This window comes from Nelusetta ayraudi, unplaced genomic scaffold (assembly GCF_046127955.1).
Source record: "Nelusetta ayraudi isolate G7.1 ecotype Tasmania unplaced genomic scaffold, CSIRO-AGI_Nayr_v1 ptg000006l, whole genome shotgun sequence".
NCBI lineage: Eukaryota > Metazoa > Chordata > Actinopteri > Tetraodontiformes > Monacanthidae > Nelusetta > Nelusetta ayraudi.
In genome coordinates, this window is record NW_027466056.1 from 4,603,345 (window position 1) to 4,629,580 (window position 26,236).

At 47.2% G+C, this 26,236-nt stretch overlaps 3 protein-coding genes across 7 annotated transcripts in view; 2 read left to right on the top strand and 1 right to left on the bottom strand.

Moving 5' to 3' along the window:
* LOC142881842 (gamma-aminobutyric acid receptor subunit beta-3-like) overlaps nt 1–18,395 on the bottom strand; it is a 52,726-nt gene extending 34,331 nt beyond the window's left edge. For both annotated transcript variants that reach the window (XM_076016214.1, XM_076016205.1), the window contains exon 1: nt 17,711–18,395. In XM_076016214.1, coding sequence (XP_075872329.1) covers nt 17,711–17,868 — 158 coding nt within the window. In that variant the 5' untranslated portion in view covers nt 17,869–18,395. The remainder of the gene's footprint in view (nt 1–17,710) is intronic.
* Nucleotides 865–21,879, top strand: LOC142881862 (gamma-aminobutyric acid receptor subunit alpha-5-like). Its single transcript, XM_076016245.1, has 10 exons — nt 865–1,511; nt 2,041–2,144; nt 3,177–3,292; nt 4,983–5,050; nt 6,790–7,010; nt 9,605–9,687; nt 13,049–13,192; nt 19,244–19,396; nt 19,507–19,718; nt 20,983–21,879. Exons 2-10 carry the CDS (start codon nt 2,077–2,079, stop codon nt 21,319–21,321), a joined length of 1,404 nt encoding a protein of 467 aa, XP_075872360.1. The 5' UTR covers nt 865–1,511; nt 2,041–2,076; the 3' UTR covers nt 21,322–21,879.
* Nucleotides 21,880–22,054: 175 nt separating this feature from the next.
* LOC142881865 (gamma-aminobutyric acid receptor subunit gamma-3-like) overlaps nt 22,055–26,236 on the top strand; it is a 65,608-nt gene continuing 61,426 nt past the window's right edge. For 2 of the 4 annotated variants that reach the window (XM_076016298.1, XM_076016271.1), the window contains exons 1-2: nt 22,055–23,344; nt 24,273–24,326. The gene's annotated coding sequence lies outside the window, so the exon portion shown is untranslated. Of the gene's footprint in view, nt 23,345–24,053; nt 24,327–26,236 lie in introns of those variants that run through there. The other 2 variants (XM_076016289.1, XM_076016279.1) reach the window with 2 other exon arrangements.

Genomic DNA, 26,236 nt, shown 5'->3' on the forward strand with positions numbered 1-26,236 from the left:
AAAAAAAAGTGGCGGGAGGTTAAAATGCCAGTCCCTAATTGCCGCCTGCTCAGATGGAACTCGGCTACCCTCTTACGGCAGTAACCGTCAGCATGATAACAACCCCCCCCACACACACACACACACACACCTCAAATTAAATTGATAATTTGATTCCCAGACGTTTTACACGTCCTCCGCCTGACTAACATTGAGTGCGTACACAGGAGCATTATGTAGCTACAGAACTACGTACTATACACGAGCCAGTTATTTGAATGATATGACATTTACCATTACAATTCAGCTCAAACGAATGTACCTCAAGTTTGTGTGAATTGCTTTGCAAAACTTGCAAAGCGCGCGTGAAATACTTCCAGGGTCGAAATCGCTGCTTGTGTATCGTTTGAATAACCGACGTTTTACGAACGCTGACTGGCAGCATGTCCACTAATGCAATTAATGGCTCAGCTGTAGGTGCTGCGTTAAAGAAAGAAAGAAAGAAAGAAAGAAAGAAAGAAAGAAAGAAGAAAAAGTGTATTGCGTACAAGATTAAGGTTCGATAAGCAAGGTGAGTGCTTTTAGTATGACGTTTAAATGTCTTGGTTTGTTTGTTTGATGGAGGGGTAATGCATGTTTGTTTGTTGTTGTTCGCTCGTCGTGACGTAGTTGACAATGTCGCGTTGCGATATGAAAAGTCGTGCAACATTCAAAAGTTCCGAGCGAGTTCTCACACGAACAGAAAAAGAAAAGTGTTAGCAGTAAAACACGGGCTTGTGACTTGGAGGCAGGGTGCTCTGCTGCTCTCGGTCCCCTTCCAGTTTTTTTATTTATTTTTATTTTTATTTATTTTTATTATTATTCATTTATTTGTACTTATTTATTTATTTATTTATTTTCCATCTTAATCCTGCATCGCACCCTTCCAATCCCGGCCACCTCCTCCCTTTCCTCCTCGAGCTGCGCTGCCAGTGCGCCGCCTCCTCCTCCTCCTATCACCGACCCACCAATGGGGAGCACCTATTAGAAAAATTATTAGCCTCGGCTGCAGCACTTTCACTCCCTCTCACCGGCACCGGGCGATTGTGGTATACGTACGGAAGCGGTAGTGTGGCCGGAGGACGTCGGAGGGAAATTGGGAGCAAACCCCCCGACACACACACACACACACACACACACACACACACACACACACACACACACACCGGCGGGGACTTGCGGCACGAGACCGAGGCACCAGCCAGCAGCTCGTGCGATGCAACACCTCTGGAGGAGGAGGGGGGGTGCGGGAGCAGTTGCTGCTGCTGCTAAACAGAAGACGGGGGGTCGCGTAGCCCTCTAGGAGGAAGACCGAGAGAGAGCAGAGCGCGGCGCCGGCAGGGGCGTCCTGGAGACCGGAGGAACGGAGCCGAGATTAGTGCGTCTGCCGCGGAAGGAGGGTGACTTGGAAGAGACTCTCCCTGCCCCGTCCCCCGTCCCCTGCCCAGAGAGAGCCGAAATACAACTCAAGGTGGTGGATCGTCTGCATTCAGGTACTACACCCCCCCCACACACACCACCACCACCACCACCACCCTCCCCACCCCCTTCTTCCCTTTTTTTTTAATAGTCACACACTGTGCTCAGGGAAAAGTGTTACCAGAATCATTTGTGTAGTTCTGTGCTGTTTTTTTTTTTTTTCCCCCAGGCGGAGGGGGCGGGGTGGGGGGTAGGTGTTGGGAAGGGCAGGTGTAGAGTAGAGGGGGAAATGGGGGGGCAACAATCCACTGGATTGAAGGGCAGTGGAAGCTTTTGCACAATGAAGGCAGGAGGAGCGAAGGGGGGGGGGGGAGAGGGGGGGGGTCATGCTGCAGGAGGCTTTGTCCCTGTTTATGGCTCTCGGGACGGTGAGGTTGGAAAGAGTTGCCTCCCTCCCTGCCTCCCTCCCTCAGAGGTCCCGCCACATGATGCAGCCACAGTGATTGGGGGGGGATATGTTGCTTTTAATTATTATTATTAGTAGTAGTAGTTGTAGTATTATTATTATTATCATTATTATTATTGATTTTCTCTTGTCTTCAGTTTTTCCAAAGCCTCCCCGCCAGCAGGACATCAGCCATGGCTGGGCTCGTCCCGTCCCCCCTCCCCCTCCTCTTGCTGCTGCTCCTGCTGGGATGCCAAAATCGGTAAAGTTGTCAAACTTTCTCCTTTTTTTTTTGTGGCCGGCAAAGTAAAACACCCCCATGGTGTTTTTGTTTTTTGTTTTTTTAGTTGTTTTGTTTTATTCCTCCCAATTGAAACCCCAAAGTTTGGACGTCTGGTTCCGACGCGGTCGTCTTCCCTGCGGTGGGTTTTTTTTATTGGCCAGCTCTGCCCCACTCTCCCTCTCATTGATTGCGTATCTGAGCCCGCACTCTGCTGCTACGGACTCTCCTGAGCGGCCGTCCTGCACCCACGGAAGGCAGCAAGAGAGAGAGAGAGCAAAGGCAGATCTGTCAACGGCTCCAGTCTGGCTGGAAGAGATCGATCGCTCCTCAACCCTGATTGCAATCCTTGAAAAATCGCACGTCTAGATCTCCATTCCTAGAAAGATTTTCCCCCTTTTCTGGGACGTGGAACTCTCTCTTTGTCTGTGAGTCGATCACATGCAGAGGATTGAAATGATGTTTTTCAGTCAGCTGCAGCAAGCCTGTTATTAACACCTCACCCTTCCCTCCCCGCAATTAATCACAATAAAAAGAACACGATCTCAGGGGAATAGGTACATTAAAAAACAGGCATTTACATACATGCACAAAACATCAGTATCGGTGAAAGGAGTTCATCTTTGGAGTAGCTGCTGGTAAGAGATGAGACCATGTACATCAATACATGTACGTCGCTCATCAAGTATTGCAAACACAGGTGCACTGGATGGATATTGACGGGAACAGGACCAAAATGGGCGTTTTTCAGTGGTTATGCTTTCTTTTCTTCTGTTTTTGTCTCCTGCATTCTTTGATTGATTAACTATTAAAATAAATTCTGAACTATATTCATGAACTTCATCCCTACACCCTTCACATTTGTTTCTGTTTTGTTTTTTGCAAGCATGTTTCCGTATTTTAAGAAATGAAATGAAATGAGACAATAACCCGCTTGACACTCTGCGGTCCAACTTCATGCCCTGATGTAGCTTTTTTTTTTTGTTGATTTTGTTTTTCATCCGTCCCTCCTAGGCTCTGCCAGTCCTCTGAGAAGGAGGCGGTGACCAACGACAACAGCACAGTCTTCACCCGCATCCTCGACGGGCTCCTCGACGGCTACGACAACAGGCTCCGGCCAGGGCTCGGAGGTTTGCCGGGGGCCGATTGTTGCTCCAGTTTTATCTGTTTGTTTATCTATTTATTTATTCATGTAATTTGGCAGCGAGAGGGCAGCAGCACCGCCAAACGACTTGAGTCTGGAGAGTTTAGCATTGAAATCCAAGAGGCAGGCGAGGAAAATCCAATCCAAAGACGTGCTAATGCAGCTTGCCACGTAAATCCTGGGTAAAAGAAAAAGTGGAAAACCAACTACGAACTGCTACATACTAGCAAGGGCGTGGGCAAACTACGGCAAGGGAACCATATGACCTACCACAAGTCATAAAATAGTATTACATACATTTTTTTGTGTTTTAATGGTCATTTTAATCAAGAGCTGCATATCGGGGGGCTTCTAAGACATTGATTTTGTTGTAAAGCTTTTGTTCATTTTCAGTTGACATTAAAGCACTTGTTTTTTTTACATATCCCATGATATATTATTTTCCTCCTATGAGGTGTCACCAAAACACTCCATCCATCTGCTGCTGCTCCGGTCCCCTCTGTCAATTTTCAGAACCCACTGTGGCCCCACCAGTCAAAAGGTTTTGCCCAGCCCTGCTCTAGCCTGTTAAAATCGACCGGGCTGAACGGAGCTTGAGACACCGACCATGTTTGAGCTGATGGTTTTTCAAGCGAGGAAACAAACAAACAAAAAGCTTCTTTGAAAAACTGTGCGTTGTGCAATACGGCATTCTTTCCATTAACGCGTCGGTGGTCAGCGGCGGGAGCACGGCGACGGCACCTTGGCCACCTGCTTAATGTCACGCGGCCACGCGGGGAGCAGCATTCATCACGCCGTCAGCGCCGCAACCTGAAACCTCACCGTGCCGCCCGGCCTTTCTTTTTATTTTTTTTTATTCCCCACGGCTCTCCATGGCAACTGGCGATAACCTTGAGAGCTGACAAATTACCATTTAAAGGTGGATTTTTTTTCTCTCTCTCTCTTTCTCTCATGTCACTGACTTGAAAGCTTTTTTTTTATTATTATTATTATTGTCGTTGCTCTCCCTTCACTTCATCCTCCGCCAGGTTTGCAAATACAGCGTCCACTCGCTGCTCTTCACCGTGTATCACGAGCACTTGTCCCCATCACAGGCAGGAACAAGGTGTTTTTTTTTTCAAAGTTTCTTAATGGACAGTGGCTGATGTGTCATGGTGAAAAGCTTTGCTCTCACATCCTGGTAACGGTTGCTACCCCTGAAAAGAGGGCCTATAAATACATGGCAGGAAAAAAATAAAGGTTCAGGCCGTCGTTCAGAACCGAGCTGACGACCAATCGCAGCCTCGCCCCTATTATTTTTTTATATATGTAAAAAGAACAGATGACCACAGCAACAATGACGACAATGATGATGGTGATGGTGATCATCTGACTAGCTCACCTTTCAGTTTCTGTCAAGGCACCACGTCACTCTTTCAAAACCATCCGGCTCAGTTGGAATAAACTAGTTGTTGAGCCTGTGAGACGCTTTTGAGCAAACTTCTGTTCTAATCTTGCAATAGTGACGTCCTCCAGTTGCACGTTTCTAAGTCGAAAGTGTGAAGGAAACCAATTTGGCGACTTAACTGGAACGTGCCTCAAATTAACTGTCTGAAATCGGGGCAATTAAACTTGAGTTCTCTTTTTTTCAGTTTCTCTCCTTTAAACTGTCCGGTCTGTGTCTCCGCCTTCAACAGAGAACGTCACCGAGATCCAGACCAACATCTTCGTCACCAGCTTCGGCCCCGTGTCCGACACTGAGATGGTGAGTCACATGTCGACCACGTGGTTGTTATTGGTCGCAGGGCAGGGATGGAAAATCTCGTAGTGGAGAGAAAAAAAGAACTGAACGCAATCTTGAGGGTTAAAAGCGTTTCTATCTTAAAAAAAAAATCGGCATTAGTATCAGTGATTTTTGTCCTGGAAATACTTGGATTTGGATTGATGGGGCGGAAAAAAAAGACAAAGCCCAGCTGAGACGACTGTCGGTATTTATAGCAACGGGAACGTCACTCTTCTTTGAAGGAACTCGTCCTTTTGAAGAGCTCCTCCTCTTTCTTACTCGCAAAAGTGACGCAAAACGGTTCTAATGCGCCGCGTCCGGCCCACTCCGGCCCGCTTCGGAGTGACTCATCCCTTTTATAAATCCGCTCTCTTCTCTTTTTTTCTTCCTCTCTTCCTTCCATGATCTATATGGTTCCACCTGGGTAGCCAAACGCATTAAACCTCCCCCTTTCATTAAGTCTTCTATTACACCCCGATGCACTTCTGGCACACATCGGATTGGGCGGGCGGGAGGGGGAAGGAAGGGGCGTGGCAGCAGCAAATTGGAACGCTGCCGGCGGACCCCAGACGACGTCGTGGGCCAAAGATTGCGCCTCGTTCTTTTTGGCAGCGTCGCAATTTTTACAGGATCCCGTTGTGTTGTACTCAAGACTGCACCAACCGAGACCAAGACGTCCAGACTAGAGAGTATCGAGATCGAGACTAGACCAAGACATTTGGGGTTCGAAAGCAAGACAAGACCAAGACTTTATATATCAAAGAAAAAGGTAAAAAAAGTGGCAAAAAATGATCAATGTTTTTTTAATTCAAGTTTGCTTCTAAATCAAACAGCAACATTTCTCTTCAGCAAGGTATCTTTTAATAATTTTCTTTAACATCTTTCTGCTTTTGGCAACTATTTTGAACCAAAGTCCATTCAGTCCGAAACAAGACAGAGTAAAAATACCTCAGAGAGGAGATGAGACCCTTAAAAATTGGTCTTGGGACCAACGCCAATCTGGAGTACTACAATACTAGGACATCGTGTTTGTTTGTTTGTGCATTCCGACGCTCTCGAGGCGGGACGACTCGTTCATAAGTCTTCTGCTGACATGAAGGGGCAAGTGATCAGAAGTGTTACCGTACAGAGCGAAAGACCTGATGTTGTGGCGTTGGCGAGCGATCAGGTCGGTGTTGCGGTCGTTTGTAACGTGATGCAAAATGAGTCGGCCAATGAAGAGCGTCAGCTACGCCCCCTTCAATGTCTGCCAGCCACAAGCCCTGGGAGAGGCGTATTGATGAGGTGTCCGTGCCCCCAGTGACATCACAAAGGGGCCAATACTCCGACGCTGAATGGTTTGAACGAAGTTGAACGAAGCGGAGCAGGGAGAGGGTTTCGGACTTTCTGGGAGTTCTCAGAGAAGCTGGAGAAACACTTTTCCTTCTTTTTTCTCTTTGGAAATAGATCATAACGTATAAATAATGCAGCCAAATTGTCAAAGTTGCACTCGGATTGCACAGAGTTTCGACCGAGTGAAAGCAGCTTTCAATATTTATTTTCTCAGCAGCCGGAAGAAAATTCTCAGGCAAAGCTGACTAGCCGTGACGGCAACCCTTCTGCCCCTAGTGGAGGAAGGTCGGCTTGCGTCCAGCCCCACTCCTCCTCATCCTCCTCCTTCCCCTTCTCTTCCTCTCTTTCGACGGTGAACACCGCTGACCTCCCCCCCTTTACATTCCCAGGAGTACACCATCGACGTGTTCTTCCGCCAGAGCTGGAAGGATGAGCGCCTGTGCTTCAAGGGCCCCATGGTCCGGCTGCCACTCAACAACCTGCTGGCCAGCAAGATCTGGACGCCCGACACCTTCTTCCTCAACGGCAAGAAGTCCATTGCCCACAACATGACCACGCCCAACAAGCTGCTGAGGCTGCAGGACGACGGCACGCTGCTCTACACCATGAGGTCGGTGGCCGCGAGCCGGACTCACTTTTCTAACTTTGATTCATTTTTGAAAATTGTTTTTTTTCCTCCTATGAACACAAGCACCTATGAACACAAGGTTGCCAGGCGGCCCCCAGCATTCCACTAATTTCGAAGCGCGCCCGACAGAGTCAAGGTTCCGAGCGTTTCGATGCCAGTGTCGCTCCTCAACGTTTCTCTTGAGAATTAAAAAGCCCAGGCGCTCATCCACGCCGCAACTTTTAATTAGCGCGAGGCGTCCGAGAGCACATTCAAATGGATAGGAAAGAGCGAAAGAGAGAGAGGAGAGAAGAAGGGGGGAGGGGGAACACCCAGCAAGGCCAACAGTTACACAAGGCTCAGCTCAGAATTACAGGGAAGGGGGAGAAATAAAATTTTCCTTTCCTTTCCTTTCCTTTCCTTACTTTGGGCGAACAGTGACACCTTGTGGCCAATTAGAGGTGGTTTAAACCAGCCAAGACCACCGCAGGCTCAAACTTAAAAGTAAAAGAAGCAGTTTGCCTTTGCCATTTCTGAACCAAAGTCGATTCTTGAGAAAATGCAGCAGAGGGAGATCATCCATAATGAAGAGCAGCTCTCGCCGTGAACTCCCCTCTTCTTCTTTTTTTTCCTTTTTTTTTTGGCAGCGACGGCCCCTTTCCCTAAAAAAAAAAAAGAATTGGGGTGGTGGGGCTCCTTCCAGCAGACAGATGGCGGGCCGCATCCGAAGGCGAACGGCCGCAGAAGGAACAGGAAGTGACCTCGTCCGGCGAACGGAGCAGTTGGCCTGGGAGGCGTCGCGCCCGGAGAATTAGAATAATGCGGCCGCGCGGCGGGTGATCCTCGGGAGTTGCCGCGCGGGACTTAAGAGAGCGGCTGCGGGGCGGATGAGAGCACTCTATCTGATACCGGGTGACGCCCGCCGAGGGTGGGGTGGGTAACAACGGCGAAGCGGGGGGGGGATTATCCGCAACGCAGCTGCAACAGCCGTGGCGCACACACACGCACACGTACTCCCTAAGACGTGCGCAGCGCGTGACAAAGGGCCTGAGCGTGCGCACGGCTTCACACACCCCAACCCCACCCCCTCGAAGCACCACTCTCCCGATGTAATCACTTGTAGCGACACGCTCAACTCTGACCTCGGGGCTTAGCCAGCGAGCGAACGTGCGCGCGAGCGAACGTGCGAGCGGTCATTTCCATATGGGTAATCATATGGAAATCCATGCACAACATGTATTTATAGCCGACTGGGGGAAAAAGGTTCTCGCGCATGAAAGGGCTCGCTGCACAGTTGTCTAAAAATGGCTGCAGGTTCCCCAGAAATATGCAGTCGGGGCAGCTCGACACTTCCTCCAGACTCGAGGAGTTCCAGGACTGTTTCAGTCCGGGCTTTTCCCCCTGCTTTTCAAGGCCCAAAATGACGCAAAATCCACTTTGCCGATGTTTTCTAACAAACACTGTGTCAAAGAAAGACTTTTTCTTTTCCTTTGGCCTGCTTGGTTTTTCATGCCGTCCACCGCGGACCCTTGTCACAAAGGGCGGCGAAACCTCTCCTTGTTCCTTCTTAATACACGCCGATGTCCCAACAACTCAGAGCAGGAAGTTAATTGTGCAGCTCTGTGTCGTTCACACGTCCAGCACATTATGTTAACAAAAAAAAAGTGACTTTTTTTCATCACCTAGCGAACAGCTGGATGTAGAAAGGATATGCCTTTTATTCCAGAAAGTTGCATACTTAGCCCTCTGTTTGCAGCTGGATTTTTTATTTTATTTTATTTATTTATTTTAGCTGGGCCTTCAGCACGTTTAGAGGTGGACAGAAAACACAGGAGGTGTCGCCCCTGACCCTTATAAAGGTTTCTGTGCCCCTTGTGATGTCATTAAGGTGCCGATTCCCGCGATAATTTTAAATTGGACAAATGGGAGTGATAGTGAGAGGAGCAACCAGAATTGACATTTTTGCAGCACGAGCCCGGCTCCCAGAACAAAATAAGAGTTCCTCCCTGTGGCCACCTGGGGGCAGTGTTGCCCATTACAATACCGGGTAGGTTGCACTTCCTCCACTTTGGAGACCTGGTGGCTTTGGGAGTGACATATTCTTAAAGATATCACTGCCTGTTTCTGTCTAGCCCGTCTTTTTTCTACCTCTGCAGCTGCTAAAAAAAAAAAGTGAAAGAAAAAGGAAAGAAGAGCCTGTGGAACTGCTGACCTCAGTGGCTGTTATTGTGTCGATACTGTACTGCCACGATTGCCCTGCATCCTGTATCCACTACAATGTGTTGCGCACAAAAGCAAACAAGAGGCGCAAGCCCCTCTTCTCTCAAGATTCAAAGATTTTATTTGTCACGTCACGTTACACACCAGTGAAATGTTGGTGTGGCAGAAGCCGTCATGATAGTGCATTTCGAGGAATAAGTGTCAAAAAAAAACTATTTTCAAACGTTGGAAGTGAAATACAAGCTCTTAAAAAGTGGCCAGTACAGATGAGGGCGTTTGAAGTGTTAAGACAATACAATGTACTATCGTATCATATCATGTAACATAATGAGTTGCAAACAATGGGACTAATTAAATTGAATATTGTCTCGCACCAGGCTGACCATCTCCGCCGAGTGCCCCATGCAGTTGGAGGACTTCCCCATGGACGCGCACGCCTGCCCGCTCAAGTTTGGCAGCTGTGAGTCGCACAGATACCTGCTGTTGAACGCCGACTTCCTGCGTATTTTTTTTAGACCAAAAAAAAACAGTGCCTCCATTCGGTGCGCGATCACTGTGGATAAAAAAAAAAATTAAAAGGGTTCTACAGTGTAGCCGTTTATGCTACCAGCACTGCCATGTATCCAAACAACTCTCCAGGGCTCTAGGAAAACAGCGTGTTTAGCCCTCTGTTTACAGCCTCCCGCCAAGAATCTTGCACACTGAATCACCAGGGGGGTTATTGAGCACACGGCATTATTTAACGTGCACAAACGCACCCAAGTTGTTTTGCATTTGCACCTATGAATAAATGATGGGAGGGCATCCCGGAGGGCAGCCGGGGTCAAGCCAAGCGTCAGTTCAGCAGTGCGTGCAAATACCTCCTAAGAGGCCCTGAAGATAGATCAGCAGCAGATTACGGGCATCCGCTGCCTTGAGAAATTAATTAGTCCTGGCAATGGGGGTGGGGGCTCCCTATTCCTACCCACCCCGTCCCACCGCTGAGGGGATGTGTATAAATAGCCCTGGGCTATCCCGGGGTCGACGACTTAAAGAGAAATCTGGACGAGCGGCGCTCCTCCTCAGGGAGGGAGAGGGAGGGATGGCGGGGATCAAAGGCCGATTATCCCCAGATTTCTGTCGGACGCGTCGAAGCACTTTTGAGAGCAATCCAATTAAAGCCGTGGCGTCCCTCGCAAAAGAAAAAAATAAAACACTCACCTGCCTGCACTGGGCTGGTGATCCCCGGCCGAGAGGTGCAAGAGCGCCAGAAGGATGACGTGCCGGCGACCTCGCTGCATTCTAGCGCCAGGGGGAATAAATAACCTGGGCTTTTCTTCTGCGGCTCCGTGGAAGCTAATGCCACTACACGTCGCTACGAGCGGCCCGGCCGCACGTCGGACCGCCTGATAGCTTCTGTCCTCAGATGGCACCGCGGGGTGGGTTTATTCTAAAGCCCGGAGTCGCCATCTATTACTGAATAAAGTTAAAGTACCAGCAAACGAGGCCGCAATCCATTTTCTAAGAATCAACATACAAACGTTTAGCCCAGTAATCTGTGACAACGCACAAATTTGACTTTATCCGGTGTTTACTATGATCATCAGTGGGGGGAATGGGGAACAAGGGGGGCGGGGGGGGGGGGGGGTGAAAGGAACAGCATCCGGTGTAATGAAAAATGGGCAAAATTAATCCCGCTGGCATTTACAAAAAAAGAAAAGCCACTAAATCTCTCATTCGCTGGGAAAAAAGTGCTAAACAAATTATGTTTTTGTTGTTAAGATTTGTTATTGTGACGGCATCGTTCTAATTCTTTCTCAGGTCACTTGACGCATTGCACCTTTTCACATATGTCTGTGAAGGTTCTCAGTCATCCAGGTCGTCTTCAGGTGGCATGGTTAAATTAGGGCAACTGGACTCCAGAAGTCCAGCTGCCCTAACTTAACCCTGCCACCTTTTCACATCTGATTAAACACAGAAATTAAAAATAAATCTTAACATGTCACATGGCACAACAAGCCTGGCTATCATTAGCATCCATTGTTAGCGTGACTTTACCACTAACCTTTTTTTTCCCCCAACATCAACCACTTCTGCCGTGGATTTTCTTTCAACAAGCTTGCAGAATTGTATACAAAACTGACCTCAAACTCAAGTGGAAGAAAACCGCAGCGAGGTATTAAACGTGTCCTGACATCAATCTGATTTGTTCTTTCTCCCTCGTACCAATATTTCGTGTGTCAAAGTTATAATCCCCGTCCTGGGCCGCATGTATGACAGGAACAGTACAGCAGGTCCAGCTAAAGGTCGTCTAATCCCCCCCCTTTCTTTGGCTTTCGCGTCCTGCTGCCTCATTTAGCCACTGACCTTTATCGCACTGCGCCACGAGCTGAAAAACTTGGTGTAACGTCCCTCTGTGCGACGGAGTTAGCCGAGCTGGCTGTGAAATAGTTCCAATTGAGACGCACGAAAATGTACCGTTGTGTTCTTTCTTTGTTTTCTGTGGTCTGACAGAGCTTCAGTTTCTGCAGGTAGCTAAATTCAACTTTTTTTATGTTGCCCTGGAGACCTTAAAAGTGTTTTTTGTACAACCTACCAGCAAGGTTGAAGGTTGACCGCAGTAGTTTCTTGACACCTCGCACATTAAGACGGGAGCACAGCGGCGGTAAAGTGTGAACCGTCCTCAGCGTTGGCACAGGCGTAGTGTTTTGGCTGCCAAAGCCTTTAGCTCTTCCTCCACCCTCCTCCTCCACCCTAATGAAATTTGCGAATAATCTCCCTCTGCAAGTCAGAGTACCCAACAATTAAGGTCCCAGCCTTTTGGCCCCAGCAGCGGCCAAATTTAAACGCTGTCCTGCTTTGTTCACCGCCGCCATCCAGTAGCTGAGTCAGCTCGGCCTAACGTTTTGTTCAGCCGAGGCAGAAAAGGTCGACTCGAGGCTCGGCCTCGGCTGCTCCTTCGGCCGTAGGTATTTAATGGCTGTAATTGGATCTTTTACACCCATTACAATCCATTCTAGACAAAGCAGATTTGTGAAACTGCCCGTCTTGTTTTGTCAAAATATGCAATTCTTTGACCAAATAAAGAGCAAGCATCGATCCCATATCGCTGCTGTCAACTTCATACTAAAACCAATTTTAGGAATTGATGTGATCAATATTTGGATTGCTTGGACTTAGATTGCGACCAGTTCGAAAAGGCAGGTAATGATAATAATTTGAAGTTTTGATTGAAATATTCATCAAACATAAAAAAAAATAAATAAATAAAAAAAAATCCCCTGTGCTCTAGTTTTCTCCACCAGTGTTTCCCCAAATCTTCCGTAAGTTGACATGACCGACAAATAGGTAGCCGCTGTCGCTGCTACACGCTGGATTTATTGTGATTACCATAAAAATAGTCCAAGAGATTTTTATATTTCCAAGTTCTTTTTTTTTGTTTGTTTCGTTTGATTTTGACAAGCATGATGCAACACAGTACAGTTAATCTGACTGACGGTCTGTTTACTGCTGACCAGAGTGGGCTGAAGAGAAGGTTGGTGGTGGTCGGAGGGAGGGGGGGGTTTAACCTCTGACCCTCAAGTGTGGTTTAGTGGTTTAGACCAAAATACACTTAGAGACACGCAAACACACACATTGCATGCCAGCAAAACTGGACTTTTGGCCTTAAGCTCGCAGTCTAATCACAAAGTGCGAGAATCTCCGCTCGCACCCGCTCAGATAAACAGACAAGCAGATGGGCGTCCGCCCCGAGTTTCCTGATTTCAGACGCTTGAACGAAAATGTCCAAGTTGAAACTCTCCCCTCTCCTCGTCTCTCCCCTCCTCCCTCCCGCTGCGCAGACGCCTACCCGATGTCGGAGGTGGTCTACATTTGGACCAAAGGCGCAGCAAAGTCGGTGGTGGTTGCCGAGGACGGCTCCCGCCTCAACCAGTACCACCTGATCGGGCAGACGGCCGGTACGGAGGACATCAACACCAGCAGAGGTGTGTGTGTGTCTGTCTGTCTGTTCGCAAAATAAAAGCAATATTTCTAAAATTTCGACAAAGTACAATTGCCATTTGCAGGTATTTCCATTGAATGGTGTGAAGCGCATAACAGATCTTGTCACATGAGATTCTTTGAGAATTACATTTGCGTTTGTTTACGTTTGTTTGCTGTCAAGAATGTTTGTTATATTTTTCTCTTTGATTACTTGTAAAAAAAAAAATTCCGTCTCCTCCTCTGTCCAAACAAAATGCGCCATTTTCACTTGAGGAAAACTGGTAACGTGACCCCGTACGTCACGTCCGGTGACATGTAAATGTGAAAAAAAAAGTGTTTGCGATATACCTCAATATGGATAGATCTTAAGAAAAAAACACCTCATGAGAGCATCAGAACCTTTCAGCAATATTTGTGAGGCTTCTCCAAGTCTAGGTGTTTCCATCACCAGTTTTTTATTGCGATATTTAGGTTTTGCGCAATTCTAGGGGTGGTGGAAACGCAGCTAGTGTTGCACGGCTCGGCTAGCTAGCTAGCTTGCTAGCTTCTAACACAGGGGTGGGTTCTTAAATTTGACAGTGGGGGCCAGAGCAGCAGCAGGTGGATGGAGTGTAATGGTGACCCACCTCATTGGAGAAAAAATATATCATGGGATGCGTAGAAAACGTGTTTTAATGTCAATTAAAAACAAACAAAAGAGTTACGTGATATCTGTTTTTGAAGCCCCACAGAATTGAAATGACTCTTAAAACACAGAAAATGTAGGAAATACAGCTATTTTTTATCACTTACTTACTATTAATATAATTTCTTCAAGCTCGTGGGCCGGATTAAAAAGCTTAACGGGCCGCATATGGTCCCTGGGCCATAATTTGCCTACGCCTGCTCTAACGCCTGCAGTTGGCCCAACCACTATCTTCTTACTGGCTCATGTTTCTGGGGTGGTAACGTCTAAAGTTTGCTCTCTATTCAGCATGAAACTGCTTTTTAATCTTTTTTTTCCTATCAACTTCCTGATACTGATAGATTCCAACCTCCCCCTCGCCTCCCCGACTCATTCGTCACCTGCCTCGTTTGTCTTTGTCATCCCCCACCGCCGTTTTCAGACCGGTTCCGTCCAAACAGGTAATTGCTTTACGAGGCGAACGCCCAACAAATTTCTGATTTTGTTCAGCCCCAGCTGCCGCACACCTGCCCTCCTGTTTCTCCAAATAAACAAACCCCCCCCCCCATCCACCCTCGCCACGGCTAACTCCCCCCCCCAGCTGCATCTCTCAGCCTCAAGCTTCCTTCCAGACCTTCCTCGGGCAGATTCATACAGCATTTGATGCGCATGACGTGATGTAACTAATTCTAGATTAGAAAAGATAAACTCTGCAAGGGGGTGGCGGTGGCGGGGGGTAAATGTGGGGAAACATCAAGAGATCAGAGTGGCCGAGCGGGCGAGTGCTGTTGGAGGAGAGTGGCACTATCGCCTCACACAACCAGCTGTCTACAGGCCCGGACGGCTCTGTCAAACAACACTTATCCTCGCATGAGCCGCCGGCGTGCACGCGCACACACACACACACACACACACACACACACACACACGGCTCCACAGAGTCCTGAGAGCTAGGGTTAATCCTCCCCCCTCACCCCCGTTCACACACACACACACACACTCACCCACACCGCCCATCCAACAACCGCCCAGCGGCTTTTGCATAAGAAGATGACATCATAGATCAGCCCAGGATTGGTTGGCTGGTTGCTCGGCGTTCCCTGGTCGTACCCAGCCCTGTTGCTTTTTTTTTATTGTCATTATTATAATTATATTGTTTGCTTCCTTTTTTTTATCGCAGCAAGAACCTCACGTCTTCACAATGATAAGAAAAACAAAACCCTCGAATTGATCCAGTGTACCTGAGGAATTATGGGATATCAGACGTGTTGATTTGACTGTAGGAATCAATGAGTGATAATAATGTTAAGAATAATAATGATAAGAAGAAGAAGAAATAGTGGAAATAGTTTGTTGTCTCCAATAAACAAGTGTCCCCTTCTGCATGTCTGTGATTGGACAGTGGGACTCTGACACGTGGGGGTGGGGGGGAGGCTGAAAGGCATCTGCTTAATACTCTTATGTAAAATGAAACTGTAATACACTTCCATCCAGTTTCTAAGAGAATCATTATTGAGAGTGTGGATCCCCCCCCCCCACACACACACACACACTCTCCCCACCACTACCCCCTTCCACCACCCTGTTTTCTTTCTTTCTTTTTTTCACGCGAGAGGGAAACATTGCTTTTCATGGCCGACTGAGTGGTTTAGGCAAAGGGTTAAAGAGTTCATTGGTTGAGTGACTATGCGGCTGCCCGGGATGGATGCTTGCGTGTTTTGGTATGCACGCCAGCTGTTGGTTAGTTTATTTTAAAAAAAAAATAAAAAAAAACAGGCTGAATGGATGATTTGATTTTTCTTTTTTTTTTACTCTCTTTTTTTAATCATAACATCCTTAAATACCACAACGTATTCACAATTTTAAACCTCAAAAAACGTACCCTTTGTCAAATTGAATCTAGGAACATGTAATTAATTACAGATACAAATTTCTCTTTCTGGAGTCACGCTTCCCAGCTGTGTGAATAATTGACTTCTCCTCAGATACTACGATGGGTGGCTGATAATGGTGCATGAGATTCTCAAGACCTGGACGATATTAATCTCACTCTCTCAGAGTTCTGATTTGCTGGCAAGTTAGCAAAGCAAGGTGGAAGGCTAAGCTTGGTGGGGTTAGCGCTGCTAGCTAATACTAACTTCTTTTTTATCCCGCCGGCGAACTGGGGAATCAGACTTTGGAGTTGGAATGGAACCCACCCCCACTGTCCAAATCTTCACAGGCTGCCTAGACTCAAAACCCGTCTGAATACATCTTTAGTTTTCTGTTGCGACCTCATCTAAAAATGTAATTTGGACACATTTGGAATAACTGAGCACCTGTGACTGTGAATAGCAATAAAATACAGAAATTGCTTCTGATTTCCTGCTGTTTTATCGAAAAAATATTTTTCATATGAACGATTTCTTTCGAATGCAAACTTTTATGGGCAGTCACCAGCCAGGAACGCGTGTTGCATTTTCCATTCACTGCGGTTCAGCCCGACTTCACCTTGTTTGTCCTCAGTCGGCAGAAGCGCCATTTGACGATGGAAATCCCTCACATTATCTCAGCCGTACCATCTGTCTGGGGCTCCAGAGACGGCGCATCATCACTCATGCAGCTTGGAGCCTCCAGTTCTGGAAACCCTCCAAATTGGTGGTGGAGATGCCTGATGGGTTTGAGCTCAGGGGTCACGCTGAGTCCACTGGGTTAATTTACTTTCAGAATCACTTGTTTAAAAACTTTGCAAAATTCACACCGTGAATACCGATTTGCCCAAAATGGAACAGTGCCCACTTGCTACCTGGCTAACTTTGCATGTCCGGTCATGGAATTCAATCGTGCTTGACATTTAGAGGATTTCCCCCAGAGGCGTACCGGTGCCACCGCCAAACAACAGAGTCATTTGTCAGCAATAACGCAGTAGCTTTCCCACAAATAGCAACGTTTGTGCCAAAGGGAATCAAATTCCTCGTCTCTCGTTCTTGAGCCACCTGAAGTCTCTCCTGCTGTTCTCTGAAGTCTCTGTTAAGTGGAGGAGCGTCTATTAATTGAAAAACAGCATCTCACCAATGGTTGTCTGGTCTTGCTTTAGTCACTTTTGTTGCTCAAAGCTTCAACTTCCTGCTGCTGTTTGTGTGGCCTTAACAAGAGAAAAGTTTTGACGCTTTACCCGTCCAAAAATCCAAAGAATGCTGAAATACCGGCCAACTGGCAGCACAGCGGTGCCCTGCAATGGAGGTTTGTGGGTTCAGTCCCTCCCACCGTTCCAAAGGCCTGCACGTTGGGCAGGTTCGGGTTCTCGTTGTGACCTGGTGATAAACTTGTGACTTATTGTCCACGGTGTAAACCCCGCCTTCCTCACCAAGTGCAGCTTAGACGGACTGACCCTGATAGCGGAAGAAGCGCGACGGGCCATCTACACCTGGGTACCTCACAGGTCACCTGACAGTGACCTGAATACCAATGCCATGATGCAGTACGTCCCCCCTCATTGACGTTTCAGAACACAACATCTAAAAAACTGGTAAAAACTTCCGACATATTGGCTATTCGGAGATGTGGACCCTAAAGACTGACCACAACCCCAACAGTGACCCAAAGATAGACAGACATTCGTTGCTATTGGGGTATTCAGTCAGTTTTACTCCACTCCAATAAATGTCATGTACGGTGTATTGTGGTGAATATCGGTTTGTGTCATGTGACATCAGGGCTAGAATTAGCACATCTAATCTTAGACAGCCGTTTCTGAACGTGGAAAGAGGAGATTACTCCAGAGTCGCTTCGCCCACGCCTTCTTTAATATGGTTCGGCAGGACCTAAGGATAGCCGACCACTTCTCAAAAAAGGAGCCGAGCCCTGTGGTACTCACCAGTTGACCATCATGGCGGCGTTGTTGCCCGGCATGAACGGCAGCTCCGCCCGCACGTCGTGCAGCACCAGGCCCTGGAGGACGAGCAGCAAGGTCCACCAGAGGAGCGCCCTCCTCCCCATAAGTCCGGCAGCCCCGGTCCCGTCGGGATCCTCCATGCATCAAGGGCGGGGGTGGGGCCGGCACTGCCTGGAGTCGGCACGGTCGCTACGAGCCCGGCGGGCCGGGGTCATGAGGCCGACCGAGGGGCCCAGAGTGATGGGAGTAGGGGGTGAAATACCAAAACCTTACCGGCGTCCCGGGTAGCCTGGCAGAGGCATGGCCCCAGGGGGGCGTCGGTGCGGAGAAGTGTGGCGCGGTCGGCCAAAAACAGGTTCCTCCTACTTTTTAAGTTACTCCGAGTTTGTCCCAAACGGATCCTTCATCCTGTTCCACACCGTTCCCAAGTCCCGTCAAGAGCTTTCCGTAGTCATCCTCGAAAATGTGTTAAAAAAAAATACATCAGGAAAAAAAGTGTGTACGCACGGTCAGCCCCCCTCCATTCCACCAGTGTTTAGCGGCAGCTAGCGACCCCCCACCTGCCTTAAAGGGTATCCTGCGGCACGCGCTATGTGTGTGTGTCTGTTCGTGTTAGTGTGTTGGTGTGTGTGTGTGTTTGTGTGCAGTAGCCGTCAGCAGTTACAGATCATGCTTCATGTGTGTCACAGTGAGTGAGCGCCTGCACTGGCGAGGGGGGAGGAGGGAGGGAGTGGGTGGGGCTTAGATCTTTGAGAGGATCCCGGGACAGGAAGCCTTAACGCGCACGGGCCTATACACACACACACACATGCACACTCACACGCACGCGCTCTTTCCCTCACTGATGGCAGGATGCAGATTGTAACCAGGGATTAGGGAGGTTGAAAAATCCGATTTTGCCTGGAGAAAGCCTTGTGTATTACTGTGTGTGTGTGTGTGTGTGTGTGTGTGTGTGTGTGTGTGTGTGTGTGTGTGTGTGTGTGTGCGTGTGAGAGAGAGAGAGAGAGAGAACGGGCGAGAGAGTGCAGCTTGCCTACATGTGCCTCAATGTGCAAAGTATAAGCACAGGGTTTTTTTTCTTTCATGGACGACTGTCACAAACTGCTTTTTCTTAACTATTGTGGCAATAAGCAACAAGGAGAGGACGAAAAAGGCAGTTCAAGTAACTCATAATAATAAAATGAACAATAAAAATTAATTTAAAAGGGGCACTTTTGGGAAGAAAGGTGAAAAACAATTGGAATCCTATCCCACAAGATTCTTTTTTGTTTTGTCTTGAATATTTTTTTTCAGCTTTTTCGTATAACGTCCAGCGCATGCGATTTGGCGGCATCTAGTGGTGAAAATAGGTACTGCTGGCAACGTCGCTGTTGGTCGCTGTTTCCTGGTGATCCTGCTTGACGTAAAATCTGAAAAGAATGGGGACGTTGTCGTACGACTGCTGAAACTGCCGTGATTATTTATTCATTTATTTACTAAAACTGTCCCACATTATTATCTGCCCCTTTCCTCCAGGGCAGTACACGGTGATGATGGCCCACTTCTACCTGAAGAGGAAGATTGGGTACTTTGTCATCCAGACCTACATGCCCTGCTTCATGACGGTGATCCTGTCCCAGGTATCCTTCTGGCTCAACCGGGAGTCCGTCCCCGCCAGGACCGTCTTTGGTGAGCTCGTTCATTCATTATATTGGCAACATTTTTTTCTACCCGTTTCCGAGCGACAATCGGAATAGAATGGAACAATCTCTTGTCTGCACCCCCACGTCCTCCCCAAGGCGTGACTACAGTGCTGACCATGACTACCCTCAGCATCAGTGCCAGGAACTCGCTGCCTAAGGTGGCCTATGCCACCGCCATGGACTGGTTCATCGCCGTCTGCTACGCCTTCGTCTTCTCAGCGCTCATCGAGTTCGCCACCGTCAACTACTTCACCAAGAGGAGCTGGGCCTGGGACGGCAAAAAGGCGCTGGAGGCGCAGCACCCTAAGGTACTCCTTGGACCCGCACCTGGTAGCGCTTGAGTGCGATTGGCTGCGTGTTGGATCAATAATTTCAATATCATTTCTGCCTTCCAAGCAGCAATAACATATAGAAATAAAAGTAGAAAAAAAAAACATTCTAAAAGTTGATGTTTCTTTTAGGGCTGCAACTAATGATTATTTTTGTTGTCGACTAATCTAGCGATTATTTTTTCGATTAGTCACGATTATCTTCTTTATTTTTACCACCTATTTTGGACTTCTGTTTAACCTGACTTGCTTAAATCTTCTTGTACACTGACAGCATGTGTTTTTAAACAAATATATAATGACACACAAAGCATTTATCAGTGACATAGTTGTTATATTTTTCAACGTAAAATATCATAGGCATATTCATTCACGATTTAAAGGTTATATGCAATGTTTATCACAGTTAAATACCGTAAACAAATTTCTTACAACTTAAATATCAAATTGATATGCGGTAAATAACACAGTTGATCAGCGAAAGAGTTTTACAATTCAGTATAAACACTACTGTAGTATTGACAGGGGCTGTGATTCACTAATTACTGCCTTAAAGTACGCATTTACCTCAGAGAACTATCGCTCACAAGCTTGTTCCATGATTTTCCGACGTGCGAAAAACGGTATTATGTACTTGCGTCATAGGCTGGTGAGAGTCACAGGGTTTCGCCGCTTCGTTTTCTATGAAATATTCCTGAACTTTAGAAACTTTGGGTCAGAGTTTTCGATTTTCAGAGAAGAAGACGTTCTTCTTCTCTGTTTTTGCAGGATGTAAACAACACGCAACACTGCCACCCTCAGCGCTCAGCACTGCACTGCAGCTACAAACGAGCACGTTGCGGCCGGAGTCCGCTCGTTCAGCAGTTTACAATTACAATAACACCACGCGTTGACGAATTTACGTCGTCAGCGTAATCGATTGCGTCAACTAATCGTTGCAGCCCTAGTTTCTTTTCATATTGTATGTAACATTGCGTGTGTTGGTTTGCCAAAGGGCTCCCCGGACAGATGCTAACGCTGCTTGGCGGCGCATGGAGCCCCTGCCCTGGACCCCCAACATGACTCACAATAAAAGTCACAATCATTTTAATACATTTTTTTACAAACCAAAATGTCCGTCACGCCATCCCACCGTTAACGTTTTTTTTTTTTTTGCTTTCTTGAATTTTGAGTAAACTTTGCCTCCATTTTATCCCTTCACCCCTTTACCTCCCCACCCCTCCCCGACCACCACCCCCTGCAGAAACGCGACCACATGCCGCTCTCCAAGAAGTCCAACAACGTGTGCGCGGCGGGCGTCAACTACACGCCCAACCTCACCAAGGACGTGTCGGTTGCCACCATCTCCAACCACGGCGCGTCGGCGCAGCTACGCGGCCCCGAGTCGGCGGCGGCAGCGGCGGCGGCGGCGGCGGCGGCAGCCCGCCTGGCCGACCCCAAGAAGACGTACAACAGCGTGAGCAAGATCGACAAGATGTCCCGCATCGTTTTCCCCGTCCTCTTCGGCACCTTCAACCTGGTCTACTGGGCCACGTACCTCAACCGGGAGCCGGTGGTGAAAGGCGTGGCCGCATCCACATAATCCCCCAAATTTTCTTCACTTATTTCTTTATTTCTTTATTTATTACGAGAAATTGAGCTTTTTTTGTGTGTGCGAGGACGCGGTTGTCGATTTTCTTTTTAAGCAATGCACAGAGTTATTCAAAAAGAATGAACAAATTCCTTACGTAATATTTTAACATTGGGTAAAAGCAATTGAAAACTCCAGCCAAGTCGCAAGTATCCCGCTCACGGTCAACTTTCATTTCCAACGTGTTCAACGCAGCCTCCGCCTGCAGCACGGACGAAATTCCTCCCAGACGAGCGTCGGCGTGTCACGATCCACCGAGCTGATTGTTATTCGCCGCTGTTCTTCGCTGCTCAAGGCCATTGAGGTTTGGCGGGTAGCGGCGGAGCATTGACTCCGAAAAACCTCTCATTTCAAATGGTCACTACTGATGGTGGAGGAGTGAACCGAGGCGTCGCCAAATGGGTTCATTGTTTTTGAATAACCCTGCATGTATCTGCCGTTTCAAGACAACAGCTGTACCCGACTGTCTGATTCCAGCACTTTGAAGGGTTGCAGGACTGCCCCCCCCCGCCCCCCCGGCCCCCCACCCCACCCTCTCCCCCGTTTCTAACGGCCGACCAACCAACAAAAAGAAATAAATACCGCGGCTGCTTTTGTCTCCTTATCGACTGCATCCCCTCGCAGCTCTGCATGGCGCTCTGCTGGAAGCAGCGAGAAAGCCTCCTCGCTCCTCGCTCCTCCCACTTCCCCCTTCGTCCGCGTGTCTTGTCTGTTCGCCGCCGCCGCCGCTGCTGCTGCAGCACACTTTATCACCACAAGGGTGCGGGGGAGGGGAGTCGGGAACGCTGCTCTGAAATGAACGCTGGACTTGCAGTGATGTAAATCGCTTTCTAACCCCGCGCGCCTCCTCGCACTGCGTAGCAACCGGGGGGCCCCCCCACGCTGCTGCCGCTTCTCCTCCTTCTTCTTCGTTCTTTTCATTTTTCATCTCTTCACCCAGAAAACTTGTGCTGCTCAGACCCCCACAAGGAAGGAGCGGTGTTGGGGGGTTTGACAGTGAAAGAAAAGGTGTCTCTCCTGCATTCTGAGAAGAACAGTCGGCTGGAAAATCATTTTTAAAAAAAAGAAACGCTGGCGGTCAAAACGGATATTTGCGACAAACTTTACTCCGTCGTCGATGCTGCTCCCGGCGACCACGTGCTGGACCCCCTATGCCTCTGATCCGGCTCAATCAAAGCCACTTGGCCATAAAAAAAAAAAAAAAACATATTCACAGTCGAGAGAGAGAGAGGCCGGGGCTCGGAAAATCAAACGCCGTCTCACACACCGATCAACAGAATGCTTCTTTTGGATGATGTAAAACATTCAACTTCCCCGTCGCCGCCGCAATGGAAAAGCCGTGTTTCCTTCTCCTTTAAGCTCGAAAGCCTTGTGAAAGAACAGTAGCTTGTATTTCACTACTTCTCAGCAGTAGCGGTGCTACAAAATAAACGCTAAAAGGTTTGTAACGCTAGCATGATATATATATATATATAAAAAAAGCAAGATTTAACCGAGGCCTTCCTTCCTTCCTTCCTTCCTTCCTTCCCTCCTTCCTTCCTTCCCACCTTCCTTCCTTCCTTCCCTCCTTCCTTCCTTCCTTCCTTCCTTCCTTCCTTCCTTCCCTCCTTCCTTCCTTCCTTCCTTCCTTCCTTCCTTCCTTCCCTCCTTCCTTCCTTCCCTCCTTCCTTCCTTCCTTCCTTCCTTCCCTCCTTCCTTCCTTCCCTCCTCCGTTCCTCCCTTCCTTCCTTTTTGTTTCGCTGATCCCCACTTTACTGTGTGTGAACCAGCGACCAGTGGAACTGCTCCCGTCCCCTTTTACCATCGTTTGCCAACGTTCTACAGTGTCTGACTGCTCTGAGCTTGTTTGGCTGTTTTGCTAATATACAATAACCCCCCACCCACCCCCATGACAGAGACTGACTGCAGACTTTTAGAAGGAGGGGGAAACCAAGAAGTCAAAGATGCAGTAAATATGGTCATAACTACTGCAAAGGTGAGTGCAGATCTGCTTTGACCCCTCACCCCTCCCACCCACCTATGTGTTGAGTCCGTATAAGATTTTGCTGCACCTTTGTGCCATTTTGAAAAAAAAATATTAATAATAATAAAGAAATGGTGCAACAAAGCCATGAAGCTGCAAAGACTTAGGAAAAGAAGGGAATGCCGCGTTCTTTTGAATCATGTCAATATGATTTCACTTTGAACTCTCCACTTTTGATCCGTCAAAGTCCACGTTTGTCTCTACGATTTGAAAAGAAAAAATGAGGAGGGCTGTGGGGAGGGATGCCAAAGCTGAATGTATTTTCGGGAGTTTATTGGAATTTGACTCGCCTACGTCACCGTGTAAAGTTGCGTTTCTTCTCTTTTTCCGTGTCGACAAGCCGATTCTCTCCGTCTTTTTGCCTTGACAAAATGGAAGCAATGAGTACACATTGCAACACTTTATTCATTTTAGTTTGTTTTTTTCTCCTCTGAAAATATGAGACAAACTCAGGAACAAAAAAAAAGCGGAGAGGAGAGGACGCCTGCGAGTCACTGTCCCTTTAATCTGGCCGACTCTTCTTTCTTTTTTTCTCCAACAGTGGTGCTTCTCATTGCCACCTGCTGCCGGGAACATTGATCCCGCCCACTCGTCGGCATCGCATAAACACTATTGTGGGCCGGGGTAGGGGGAGGAGGAAATCCATTAAAAAAAAAAAAAAAAAGTGCCCCCCTTGATTGATTTTTATTTGTATGTGTGTGAAATTGGCACCCAAACCAACATCTTCATGGTTCTAAACTTAGAATCCTTCCACTTTCCTCCGGCGCGCTGCTCTGTGATGTGTTTGTCGCTGGTCGGAATCCTTAGCGCTCTCACAAGGCCGGCTGACTGTTCTGTCCAGCGTGCAGCTAAGTGGAGGTCTGTGTTTTCTGCCTGACAGGTGACGAGTTGACGGTCGCCACCGAGCTGAAATAGCCAACGCCTCTTTTCCCCGGTAACTGTTTTTCTCACTCTCCTCCTCCTCGTCCTGCCTCTGTTTCTCTGCTGCTCACAGTGTGGAAACACAAAGTCGTCGCACTCTACTTAGTTGTTTGGGAGTTTGTTTTCCATTTTGAGAATAAAGTTTAAAGTTCATGAATAAAATCGAAATTTTAAGAAGTTGAAATTTGGTGTTTAAAGTGGAAATTTCGAGAATATATTCAAAATTTCATGATTAAAGTGGAAAGTTCGAGAATAAAGTCAAAATTTCACGAATAAAGTCAAAATTTTTGGATTAGAAAAATCAGCGTAAATGAAATTGAAATTCCAAGATTAAAGTCAAAATATCGAGAATACAGTCAAAAGGCTCTACGCACAAGCCTCGTGGAGTACCTCCGTTTTCACCAGTTTCCTGTTTACTCCAACTTTGAAACGGAAACTTAAAAAAAATCTCCTTCCCGTAATATTTATTTTCTTCTTCTGATCCTAATCCTCCTTCATACGCATCTGACTTAAATGAACAACTGTGCTGGTGTAAATGCTGTGGTTTAAGGTCTAGTGTGTAAAATTTGGTTTGATTTATGATTTTTAGATTTAAAAAATCGTAACATACTGCCCATAAATACATTACTGAACCTAGCTGTGTTTCCATTAGTTTTTCACAAAATAAAAGCGATATTTCTAAAATTCGACAAAGTACAAATGCAATTTGCAAGTGTTTCTGGTGCGAAGCGCATAAACTGTAATTCGCGTAAAATCTTCCTCATGTGAGATTTTACAAGACTTACATTTTGTTGGTTCACATGTGCTTGCTGTCAAGAACGGTTGTTATATTCTTTCTCTTTGATTGCTTGTAAAAGATATTCTATCTCCTCCTCCGTCCAAACATAACGCGCAATTTTCACTCGTCACGTCACTTGAGCCCGTACGTTACGTCCAGTGTCGTGTAAATGCAAAAAAAAAGTGTTTCCATGACTTTTAGCCATATTTGAGAGCTTTTTTTTTTCCAAGTTTAGGTTTTTGCATTACCAGTTTTCTATTGCGATATTTACACAAGAATATACATAGAGCAAGGGTCTTGCTCCTAGTTAGCTGCCATCTTGTGCCGCCATTTTTTAAGGAAGCCCTCATGACGCCGTCCTATATACGAAAGGCTCTGTCAGGCGGGCTTCCTTAAAACATTTACAAACTGGACCTTTAAAGCAACATTCAAGCCAAAAAGTATATATAGCTTCTTTTTGTAGTGACTGGCAATTAGCAAAGAGGAGGGATCAGAACTAAAAAACTAAAATGACAATAGCTCATTTTAAAATCCTCGATCAACAAAAGTCTCACTAAAGACGAACCACTCCGAGGGAGGTTTCTCTGATCATCCAGAGCCAATCCGCAGGGCGGCCAGAACATTTTTGAACTTTGGGCCTCCTGAGTGGGGAAAATAACCTTTCCATGCAGCGCAGGGTGCGACGCGGCTGAAAGGTCGCAGGCAGCTATCACACATGCATGACGACTCTCCCCTCTCTGCTCCCTCGGCAAAGAACTTGTACTTTATTATGTCGGGTTGGAACCCTTTTTTTATGGTTGTTTTTCTTCTCTCTGCTATCTCTCTGTCCAAACGCGCAGCACAGTCACTGTGGCTAGACTCTTTCCGCCTCATTCTCTTTGTTTAATGTGCTGTGTTTGTTTTGTGTATGACACTAAAAGATTGAATAAAAAGATGAACGAGTGTGTCGTTGGCGTTTATATCGCGATTAAAAACAAAGCTGCGTGATTTCAAAAGGATGAAGATGTTAGTAGATTGGCTGAGATGTTTTTGTTTTTTTTCCAGTTTAATCAGTTCCAGTCTGCACTTGTGTTTCAACTCAGATGACGATGAAAGCACTATTGTCTTTTCAGCTTTCAAGCGAAGGCCTCACAACAACTTTTATG

What these genes read in the sequence shown, in the direction of transcription:
- LOC142881862 (XM_076016245.1), top strand. Translation starts at nt 2,077, where the DNA reads ATGGCTGGGCTCGTCCCGTCCCCCCTCCCCCTCCTCTTGCTGCTGCTC. An exon ending in ACGCTGCTCTACACCATGAG is followed by an intron (nt 7,011 to 9,604) that starts GTCGGTGGCCGC and finishes GTCTCGCACCAG; the next exon opens with GCTGACCATCTCCGCCGAGT. An exon ending in CCCGCTCAAGTTTGGCAGCT is followed by an intron (nt 9,688 to 13,048) that starts GTGAGTCGCACA and finishes CCCGCTGCGCAG; the next exon opens with ACGCCTACCCGATGTCGGAG.